The 12,556-nt window shown below is 39.0% G+C and overlaps 1 protein-coding gene across 1 annotated transcript in view; it reads right to left on the bottom strand.

The window, feature by feature from the left end:
* The window catches only part of srbd1 (S1 RNA binding domain 1), a 50,218-nt gene that overhangs the window by 23,949 nt on the left and 13,713 nt on the right, over nt 1-12,556 (bottom strand). The window contains 2 exon segments of the mRNA XM_030156090.1: nt 451-542; nt 12,446-12,553. Coding sequence (XP_030011950.1) covers nt 451-542; nt 12,446-12,553 — 200 coding nt within the window.

Below are 12,556 nucleotides of genomic sequence, written 5' to 3'. Positions count from 1 at the left end.
CACCTTCACCTCAAGATGATAATGCTCCAATCCATACAGCTAGAATTGTTAAAGAATGGCATGAGGAACATTCTAATGAAGTTGAGCATCTCGTATGGCCGGCACAGTCCCCAGACCTCAACATTATTGAGCATTTATGGTCAGTTTTAGAGATTCAAGTAAGACGTCGATTTCCACCGCCATCGTCTCTAAAAGAGTTGGAGGGTATTCTAACTGAAGAATGGCTTAAAATTCCTTTGGAAACAATTCACAAGTTGTATGAATCAATACCTCGGAGAATTGAGGCTGTAATTGCCGCAAAAGACGGACCTACACCATATTAAATTATATTTTGTTGATTTTTTAAGGTGCTTCCATTATTTTGTCCAACCCCTGTAGCTGCCCACAAAGTACATTGCACTACAAGAGTCCTTCAAAGAACAATTCAGCCATGCAGCTTGGTTCATCTACCTGCACTCCTAAGGTTTGGGTCCATGTCTGGCATCTCTTTGACTGCCTCAGGACTCACACTGTAGATGGAAGCCCCTGCCTCATTGGTAATGCTGAAGAAAGAGACACAAAAAAGTAATAAAATCAAAGCTTTTAGATTCAGATTACACAAACACTGAACAAGTTTAGAAGCACAATTATACCATTTTTGCAAACACCGTTTTATTTTATTAGTGCATCTGGATAATAATAACATTAAAAATATCATTTAACCCATACAGCACTTATGTCATCTGCCTTTATGTTTTACATAAATTTGACTGGACTTGGTGGGGCTTAATTCATGTGGCACTACTGTCACCTAGAGGCCAAAGAGGTGTATTGCATTTACTCAATACCGTACTAATCCTAGTGAAGGCATATTTTTCCTAAGCATATTTTACACTTTTAGGGTGAAAACTGAAGACGAAAAGTTACCAGATTTTAAAGTGAAAATATATACATTGACTTTATGTACTGGTTCACTGGAGGATTTGTTACTTGGAATATATGTGGGCAACAGTGATACAAATGGGGAGCTATAGTAGTGAGGAATATTTTATTGAATAGTTTTAGTCAAAATGACCACTGTTAATATATGTAATTATTTGTATTTAATTTTCTAACTATGTATATTATGTCTTCATAAAAGACACAGGTGTTGACAAAAGCAACCTAAATTAAAGTGTTCTGTGTAAATATGTTAACACTGTTGGCTTCAAACAAGCAATTTAAAACATTCTCTGGTATGGAAACCTTTCAGTCCTAAATAAGATTAAATTGTTGCCACATAAAATTGTGTATTAAATTATGTGGAGCTAGTAGTGTGCATATTCTTTATGACCTCCTGAGCTTTAATTTGTGCCTTGCATCTGTCTACTTGTGTATATGTGTATTTTTTATACCTTAAAACACCATGTAATTATTTAAATAAGTTAACTCACCCAGAGTGAAAGATTAAATTATCCCTGACAAAATAAACAACTTTTTTTTAACCAGTTTGTCATTCTAGAATTTTGAATACTCACTAATATATTATGCAAAGATTTTTTGGATTACATATTTTATTACAGCTTTCTGAAAAATATATATCATACAGTTTATAGTCGGAGAGACGCATTTTATTTGTACCTATGGAATTCATAGGGAAAATGCTTTTTAAAATCTATATAAACATCAAACTAATGGCATAGTTTTACACAACTGAATCTTGACAGTTAAACTGTATTAGTTCTATGTGGAAACATCTATTATATCCTGTGTTAATACATTCAGTCTAAAGTAGGCCAGTTATTATCTGTCAACAAGCAGATGGGATGGATGTACAACAAAGCCACTGATACCCGTGTTAATGCAGCTGAAACAGAACTGAAGCTGTCATATTATTTAGTTCTTCTTTTCTCTCGGGTGGATGGAAACAAGGGAGGGATGGAAGAAGAAAGGGGGGCCTTTTCCTCAGGGCTGACCGACACAGTATGGGGGTCAGCACCTCTCCAATGCCCACAATTGAAAATAGATCCCTCTGTGCGTGCACACACACACGCACGCACACGCACACACAAACAAACTATCCCAGGGGCCTGGACGCACAACAACCTTGCCAATTATAAATAACTCCTTAATGAGGAGTGGCAGAGGCCTTCTGATGACAATCACATTTAAATGAACATGTCCTACCTCCCTTTCCCTCTCCGATCTCTCTATTCATCCTTTCCTCCGCCCCACTGTTTTTGTGGGCTCCCAATCCATGTCCTGACAGCTGACATATCGCCATGGTGACGCTACTAACGAGCAGTGGCACATGACCTTCAGAGAGGTCAAAGCAGAGCTGGTCATTAAGCTGACACTCACCCTGATGCAGGAACATGTACACAGCATTTGATCACAGATACAATAGGATCAGCTGGACTTCATAACAACGATTAACTTCAAAGATTACAGAGTGCTCGCTCTTTAGACAAGAAAAACCACAATACATTGTAATAGGCATTAGAAGAGAAGGACAAAAGAAGAAAAACTAAATCACTAACTTTAGTTTTACATCCCTCTCCATCTTACTTGTACAGACTTGTTCAAAAAGTGAAAAATAAAAAACAGAGTAACAAGGGAGAAATCGAGGAGGAATTATGACAAGACAAAAGTTAAAGTTATCATTAAGAACACAGAGGATAAAGAAAAGGGAAAGGCCACTAGCCCCTATCATGTCCAATTTAATTAAGGCTGCCACTAGGGCAGATGGGTAACAGCACTGTCATGGATACAGCTCAAAGCTCTCATCGTTACAGCATCCATGGTTGTCGCCATAATGTGGGCATCGCTCTGGCAGCCAGCAGAAGGTTATCTGCTCCCCAGCTCTCTGGCCTAAGTGGATGGATGGCTGATGTGTGGACACACAAAGTCAACGGTTGCCTCTTGCTGTAAAGCGATGACTTGGTGGCCCTTAAGGGTTGTCATTTATTCGCACTCTGTTTTCCTCTATCAACAATATACACAGAAACACAGGCATGCCTTCAGCCCTGTCCAATCCTGGGGCAAAGTCACCAACTACCTCCTCTATCTGTTCTTCTACGGGTCGTTTTGAGACACAGCCGTGGGCCGAAGACACACATACACACACAAACGCATCATGAATGACCCCCCCCCCAACACACACTCCCCTCCTCACTGCCCCTCAAAAAGATTAACATTGGAGGAGATGGATACACACTTTGATACCTCATTATAGCCTTCTGGCACAGATAGCCTTAATCTGAATCAAAAACAGCTCATCAGATCAGTCAAAAACGAACAAGGGTAATATCATGACCTGATGAAGAGGACAGAAAAATGGGTAGGGGATAGAAAGGGGGAATAGACTGAGATTTCAGAAATGACCCAGTCAAAAGGCAGCAAACCTCCACCAAGGCCACAAAACACTCCACTCTCTTCTTTTTCTACAACATAAAAACAACCCAACTCATCAAATATAACTATTACAAAGTTTCAGCCTCTTTTTTTTGTTGGTGCCACTAAATAAATTAACCACTACAAATTCAATATTCCCTCTCTAGTGTTACAGATAAGGAAAAAGAATATCAGCCTCCATTCCTTTTCATGAATCTGCTCAAAAACTTTAGTATTTCGTCCCTGGCTATGCCCTACCCTTCCACCAAGTTTCATAAAAATCATTACAGTAGTTTTTGCATAATGCCGCTGACAGACAGACAGTCAGGAGTTAGGACAAAACCTCTTTAATGGGGTGAAATACTGGACAAATGTGTAAAACATGTAGAATATCAAACACAACAGCAAGTCTGAAAAGAAATTAAGAATGGATTATACTTCTGTACCTTAAGGGCATGACTAGTCTACTAATAAAGACAGGACTTACTTCCTCAAATGTAATATACAAATCAGATGTTCACAACCATTAAGAGCAACTGGCTTTACATGGGAAAGGATTTTTTTGCCACTTGGGTAGAAATGTAGTATACACATCAGTAACATTATCAGCTTTGACATATTTGCAAACTTAATACAACTGTTTTACACAGTGGTATACACAGAGCGGCACTGAAATTAATTACAAGCCTTATGCTGACCACTTGATGAATGGATGTCTACAGACTAAACCCTAACTTTGCCAGATTGCTTTTTGAGGCTATACAGGTAGCTCACAGTAGGAGTATCAGAGCTTTTAATGCTGAAAACATCTGCCTGTGGCATGTGGAAAGAGAGCAGGTGAAAGCAGCAACAGGAGACAGGGAAAAAAAATACTATAATAAGACAATGGAGAGCATCACTACATTTACTTATATGACCTATTTTAATATACACAACAATTCTAAACAGTTAAGGGAAAAATATCTTCTTCAACCCTTTAAGTTGGACATTATAAAACTAGAGGGCGGGCGATCAATGCACCCTAACTTTTCATGGATAAAGCGAGTTCAGTCTTTTCTTTTCATTGTGTGATGTACGGTGCAGTCATGATGGACTGGCCTCATTTTAGAAGGAGCTGTGATGTTGAAGTTTATCTCCCCAAAATACACTCATTCAAAATGCACACACACATACATACACACACATAAGTTTCTCTGTCCCAGCTGCTCAAACAGCTTGGGTCTATTGTTCAGTCAGCTGCAAAGCTTGACCTCAGGGAGGCAAATTGAGGGACGCACCAACTCTCTCACACACAGGCACACAGACACACACAGGCACACGTCGGGTCTGAAGACGATGACATTTTTCACAGAGAAAAGCGTCCAAATGGCAGGTGTCAGGGGCCGTCAGTCTCTAGTAAGGCGCTAGAAGGCAGGCAGGCACACGCACACACGCATAAACTCCAACTGCCAGTGTGAGGCACGTCTGAAAAGAGCAAAGCCTCACAGACACTCATGTCAATCTGGTAGCAGGAAAGGCCTGCACTTATGTCATGCACAGACACATACGCACATAAACCACAAACACACACATGGTATGTCACACAGACTCATCACACATGTCACGCGCAGGACAGTGGCAAGGAACAGTGAAAGCCTAAGGGAAGATGGCATGGGTGTGGAGAAAGGAGGGGAGAGAGGGAGCAGAGGCTAGCCACCAGTAAAGGCTCCTGATGAGGAGCTGTGGGTGATACGGATAAGTCTGAGATATATGCAGCCTTTGCCACCTGTGAATGCCAGGTCCTCAGACCAATAGCCCATCTCTTTCTGTGCAGAGCCACACGCTAACACAAAACAGAGAGTATCATGTTTTTTCAATTAACACCAGTTTATTGTCAAGAAACACTATAATAAATGTTACACATTCTAACCAGACTCATGATGATGCCACTTAACTACAGGCTTTCTTTTTAGTCAGAAACTATGATACAGCTCACAGTCAGGCTGAGCCTTTTCCATGCCTCTAAATCCATCTGTCCCTCTACCCGGCCATTAAACCTTCACTGAGGCCTGAGTGCCTGGATCTCGCTCTGTCATCACTGGTCCTGCCACTGTATGTTCATCACTCACTGGCTTGGCCCTGGGAGCATGCCTGGACACAGGACATGATAGAGGATACACACAGCCGCACCCACACATAGTCATAAATACAGTCTCCACCATTGACCTCCAGGTCCCTCAGCTAGCCAGTAATAATGATCTCATCCCAACAGGAGTAACCTACAGGGCAAGACAGTCAAGGACTAAGTATCCCCGTTTCAGGCAGGGTTGGCATGTGTGCAAGCACATGTATGGGGTCTGACCACTTTAAAGAGCTTTGGTAAGAAACAAAAAAAGAGACAATTGCTTAAACTAGAGGAGATAGCCATTTAATCTAGTACTTAATAGAGGGGAAATGTCTAGAAATTTCTACATACAGTATTAGAGGTCAACCATTACATTGGATTTTTAAAGCGAGATATAAGTTTAGACAGGAAATAGCAGACAGCCAATTCATCAGACAATATCACCCCCGTGAGAAAAAAATTATCCCTGACTTTATTAGAAACTGCATAATATACATAAATCAATGTGGATCGCTGCACATCAAACTGAGAGTAATTAATTACTGAATACAAGAACAAACCAAAGAAATTGAAACAATTCTACATGCACTTTATTTTTTTACCTGTTATATTTCCTCAAAGACAATAATTCTGGCAAAAAAAAGGCAATATAATATTATAGTCATAAGACATCTTTTGGAATTACATTCCGCCTATACCAGTTCTGCAAAATATTCTGTCAATGCCAAAGTCTAGTTCAATTAACCAAATCTAAACCACAGCAAAGACAATATTACAGTACAGATAACAGTTAATATTTTTCTTTTATTTTTATTTTTTTTTTTTTAATCCACCACCACCACCCCTCTTCAGAGGACAGCTTTATTTTTAATTACAGCTTGTGCTTAACAAGTGACAAGTAACAATTTCAAGTTTTACACTCATATTGTCATCCATTCCTTGCTAGTACACGTATACATAGAGGGAGGGATTCGTATAAACAAAAGTGCACAGGTACAGGATGTAACAAAGTGACAGATTGACACAAGACAGTGGGACAGAACAAACATAAGATAAGACAATGGAACAGACAAACTAAGAGGTTGCTGATGGAGATACTAATGTTGATCAGATGTATTGCGTTGGCTTAAGTGTGGTGTGTGTATATTGTATATGATCATTATGTTAGTGATGAGTGGGAGTGAGGCGTGGAAGTAGAATGCTGAGATAGAAAAGTGTGTGTGTGTGTGTGTGTGTGTGTGTGTGTGTGTGTGTGTTGTGGTGGTGGGGGTAGTAGAAGGGGCAAGGGGGTGTGCATTCGGTTCTGATGATATATGTGGTTTTCAATTACATTTGTTTTAAATCCAAGAATTCATGTCACATCACTCACTGGACCAACCTCATTGCTGAATATATTTCAATGGAAAAGAATAACACTCTCTAAAAGAAGCATATGTCAACCTTTGAGAAGAAAAGTTAATATTTTTCAGATGGCTTGCTGGACAGTCACTTATCTCTGGATTCTGTTTCACTTGGCAGATGAAAACAAAAAAAAAATCTCGTAAGATGCAATGCTTTAGTGCCCTAACAGTTAACATAAACAACATAAAATAAATAACTGTCATATGCACTGCATATAATTCTTTCATGATTCCTTACACAGATATGACATGGATTAGCCACTATGTGTGTTTGCGTGAATGAAATGAGTAATGGGGGCAGTCATCTCATTGCCTTCAGGAAAAACAAAACAAGTGGATAAGAAATTGGATGTCATTGCCTTAAGCGGCTATTCCACTTCATGATTGTGTACGTATGTATTGTGTGTATATTAATACAATTCAATTACTCAAGCATCTCCTTAACCTTATTCCATATATTGTTATTGTATTACTCTTGTGAAACGACCATCATTTGATTGTGGGCTTGCAAAAATACTCTTAACATACAATTTCTGTTCTTTAGACAATAATTTCTTCAAATCTCCTTTAATCACGTATGTTATAACTAGGAAAAATACAAATCTACCTCCTTTACTCCAACAGATGAATAAATAAACCCAAAGACCAGCGTATATTTACTTGAGCAAAGTGACTGACAGCTTACATTACAGCACCAAAACTTCAACCTCAACTTAATGTAAATACATCCCACCTCAGGAATGTCATTAGGTCAAAAACTGTGAAGATGGTAGTAAAAGAGGGTAGTTAATGACCTCAACTACTACCTATATGTGTACATAGCAAAATAAAATGTTAAACTGACAATGTCGTGGGTGTGCTCCTCTACCAACCCAGAAACACCAGCTCCTAGGGGTGACACAGAACACTCCACCTCACCAAAAAAAAAAAAAAAAAACCTACTGCAAACCACACACACAGATGCATACTCAGTCCCACATAGACATCTGTCTGCCTGGTGCTGAGCACTGTAAGGGCTGTCTTATGAGCTTTGACAAAGCCTGCATGCACTACCAGTCAGAGCTAAAGCACAATGACAGACAAGGTCATGCTGTACTGGCCTGTCAAGGAGCCACAAGAAAAACACACACACACACACGTACAACAGTGGGTGGCGTTCAGGCTGGCAGCAGGTGCTACTACCAATAACCTGACAATCAGAGAAGACACATTTTTCCCCTTTATATTGTACTGGATATACATATATAAGCTTACACCACCTCCAACTTGGAAAAAATTAACATAAGTCAGGTATGTAGAGTGGGTCTGCGAAAATAAAATGTCAAACATGTGCCTAGCAGTAAGCCATTAAATTATTTGAGCGCAGCTGTATGGCAAATAACCTAATGTGCATTCAGTGGGGGCCATCAAAGGCACAGACAAACCTTGTCAACTGCTTGATACCTCATACTGTATAATGTCCTGCAGGATACTGGTCATTTACAGAAACACTATTCAAGCTTAATTATGTAAAATAACTGTGCTGCAAAGCTAATTAATACATAGATAAAAGCACATTCAAAATCAGCAGTTTGTTACTCACTGAGCAAGGACGCATGTGGAATGAAAGCTGGAAAGAGTTGCATATAATGCTATAAAATTAGTGACAATACTCATTACTCAATACTCACAGTTAAAGAATCTGTGTCAACAGTTTAAATAAAGTAACATTAATTTTATATCTGGTAAGTGTATACTGTAATTGGACATTGCATTAATAGTTAGTTGGTTTAACCAGTATTCTTGGGTGTCATTGTAATGTCGTTACATTATGTATTGTGTACTATTTGTAGGCTCATAAAAATAAGATTTCCCTTTCTGCTGTGGTCTTTAGAATCTGCAATTATTAGATTACATAGAGAAATGCACATTATCAGTACTGTGCCTCTAAAGAAATTTAACTCACATAGCTTCAGATCATTATTTGGGTAAATTAGAAAGCAAATAGACATATCAATCCCTATTATTTGACACAATTTCATTGACTGATTTTCTTACACAGGCATATAAAGATATTTTTTGGAGAAATGATCCAGCTAGTAAAATAGTTACAAACCTGTTCCTGCCCCGAATTTCAATCTTTCATTTAAATGCACCCACATATCATCTTATACCAGATAAAGGACAGATACATGTATATACATATACAGTATGTAGCCCTTGTTTGGCTATATTTGGGGAAGGACAGACTCTATTGATATTACAAAAGAGGCAACTCAAGGAGTATGATGAGTCCTTTCAAACCCAGCTACGCTACTCCAACTGGCATGGACACACACAGACAAAATACAACTAGGGATGTCCCGCAGGCTGCCATTTCTGGCTGTCATTCCAGCTGAGCACTGAGGCAGAAGGACAGAGAGAGAGAGAGACAAGAGGGTGGGAGAAGAAAGGGTGGAGTAGGGTGGGGGGTTGTGGAGTGCTGACACAATGAAGGCTCACAGGGAGACAGGAAGCAGACGGTGCAAATGAGGCTGAGGTTCCTAATGAACTACTGCACTGTCAAGGCAGAGAGAAGAGGACAGGAGAGGTCTACAGAAGCACAAGTACTGTCAAAAGCAGTTTTACACTTCTACATGTACTGTACATGGTGTATAGCATGCTCTGAATGTTAAATGAATATGAACAAAAATTATTGCAAAAGAAAGCAATCATCACTTTAACATGTGTATTGTGATAATTATATAATTAGATAATAAAGTGTTGTTTATATGTATATGCTGTATATTAATCAATCATGCTACTTATGAGAACATTTTAAAAAATTTTGCTCTGCTTTATAACAATGACCCAAAAAGAAGCACAAAAAAGAACAAAAAAGTAATGCCAGATTGGCAAGCAGTATCGTAACAGTGGCAGCTGGTTGAAAGGGGACACACTTAAAATTACTCAGAGTAAAAGAGCAGTATAGAAAATACATATTTATGGAAAAACATATTATACATTTGAGCAAAAATGTCTATATTCTGCTGTTCATGTCAACCTTTATTGAAATCATCTTCATCTGTATTTACTTCCTGATTGTGCGGTCCCACTAAAATGAGTGTGGATGTGGTCCCTAAAACTAAAACAGCTGATGCACGGCTGTGCTCTCTTTGGAGGATTAAGGATTTATTCTGGGGTGCAATTTTTGGCACCCTAAATCAGAACTGTCTATTTTCTTCTCCTTGGATAGTTAGATAATTATCGCCGGGTTGGCAAGTGACCTTGAGTGACATAAAAACGCTTCCAAGACTAAAGGATGAATGTAGAGCAAACAATTAACCCTCCAAATGATAGAGGTAGGAAAGTTAAGTTCTTTTCAACCAATTTCTCATCAAGTTCCTCCTGTGGTCTCCTCCATCTCTGTATTTTCCACAAGGATGCAAAGTCAGTGGAGTATGAGTCCCAAAATCACTTAGATATTCGGCTACAATGGTAATACAGGACCATTCTAAAGCAGCAGTCTGGTGGTGGAGAGGATAGATCACAGGTTTACCACATGGAATATAAGGGTTGCAAATCCCACAAGTAACTAGGTGTCCATATGGCCAGCTGACAAACAGTAATACATATAGATCAAAAACTGGGTCAGTTAATTATACTGAGGACATTCACAGCAAGAGCTGTAACCCCTTGCTGTTTCCAATGTATACATAGCTATTCTCTGTCAATGCCATCATCTTAGTTGCAAGAGTAATTAATTTTTTTTTCTGATGGCTGGTTGGGGTCAGTTGGAGGCCAAACAGCAGGGGAGAAAGCCATAATTCACTTCAACCACCAGTCATTGTCCACTGTGCTGACATCATCATCTATCAGTGGACATTTTCACTGTGCTTAGGTAAGACAAATTAAGGCTCATTTATGAAGGCTCAACTCAGTTTTCATCTAGCTAAAAAAAATTACGCAATTCAAGTTATAATATTCATTTAGCAGCTATGGAAGTGTTTTCATCAGATTTTACTGTGGAAAGTCAGTGTATTGAAGCATCCTTTGAGAGGGCACACCAAAAGAGAGTGAGTATCAGAATTAGAGGCTTATACAGATGTTAATGATAGGCTACTTATATCCCTAATAAATCAATGAAAGCAAGTTGAAAAAGAACAACTTACTGCAAACTTGCATTCAAAATCACAATGGCATATTTAGAAAGAGAAGAGACGACTGACAAGAAGAACAAAAACAGTGAGAGGGAAGAAAAGAAACAAAAAGTAAAGACCAAACAAGAAAAAATTTGAGACTGACACCTACTAATTTAGCTTCAATATCCATGATTCTGAAGTAATCTAAAGTTAGCCTACAGACCAAAAGAATGGATAACAACAACCATATTTCTTTGGCTAATGTCTCTCTGGTCTTCCAAAGTTCATGCACTTGCAGGAGCCTTTATTTCTTAAACCCTATTAAGGAAAAGGCGAACCATTATCACATGCATGTGCGCTGCAAAATAAAGTTAATCATATCAGGTGATATTGGACGGTCTGCCAGCACCACATCAAAAAGCAGCCCAACATTCTTACTTGTTATAAAAGCATAAATGCCAGCACCTCCAGCAAAAGAATGAACAAGACAGACATTATATCAAGATGTTAAATTTTGGTGTTCTGGATGTACTTATGCCTGCATAAAAGAAAAAATGTCTGTCTGAAAATAATCAAGTGAAAGTTAACTCAATAAACACCTTACTTTGACTGTTTTTGTTCTGGAAAATAGACAGAAAATGGGCTATTACAGGAAAGGTATGAGGTCTGTGTGTGAATGAATGTGTAACAGATCAACATACACAAAGACAGTGAGAAAAATCTAATATGTAAGCATACACATATTCACACAGACACATTAGGCAGACTGTTCAGAATCTTTTTAGGCTGCGTTCCCAATCCCAACACTAACCTCAAGTCAACAAACACACATGGAACTGAGAGCATGGAGAGAAAGAGCCGAAGCAAGGAGAAGCCAGTGGTTATTATGTTTGGATCCAGGTTCTGTGCAGTTGTATTCTGAAGTGTGGCCTGGGCCTAGTTACAGACACAACATGGACCACAAAACGTCTCTTTAATTGGACCTAAGTGAAACAAAGTCCAGATGGCCTTAATAGACAATATGTGCTTGAGGGACACATTCCTATTAAGTCTTTCTCTCCATCTGTGGCGGGTTTTCTCACTCCTACACACGTTTTTCTTCTGTCCTTTACACTTCAACATTCCTCATCTCTACACTTACCCTCCATATATTCTTCACATTCTAATTTTACTTCTATACTGAGACCAAAAGTTGAGATATTGAGTCATTATTTCTCGAATCAGGCAAACACCTTCCTTCTACTCTAACATGCATCTTTTTAATGCGTCTTTACAACATTTTCAAAGACGATGTCAGTATTCATTAATGTAACAATCTGCTCAGAAAGCCTTCTTGCTGACAGGGAAATATTTAAATTCTGTTGGTCCACAAAAATAGTATTAAACCGCACCACAGAAGTCAGAAGTCTGCCCCTGGATAACAGGGAGTAGACATCAATTGGTTTTTAAATTTAGGCGGTGGTATACTTCTGGATTAAGACATTTCTTACCAGTAGGTCACTTCAAGTGGATGGAAATAGTGCCTGGAGATGAGATCAGAAAAGAAGGACTCCGTCTCCCTGCATGCTGTCCCGTTGCCAATCACAACCCTGCTGCATCTA

Source organism: Sphaeramia orbicularis, chromosome 15, assembly GCF_902148855.1.
Source record: "Sphaeramia orbicularis chromosome 15, fSphaOr1.1, whole genome shotgun sequence".
NCBI lineage: Eukaryota > Metazoa > Chordata > Actinopteri > Kurtiformes > Apogonidae > Sphaeramia > Sphaeramia orbicularis.
This window is presented reverse-complemented; position numbering and strand designations above follow the sequence as displayed.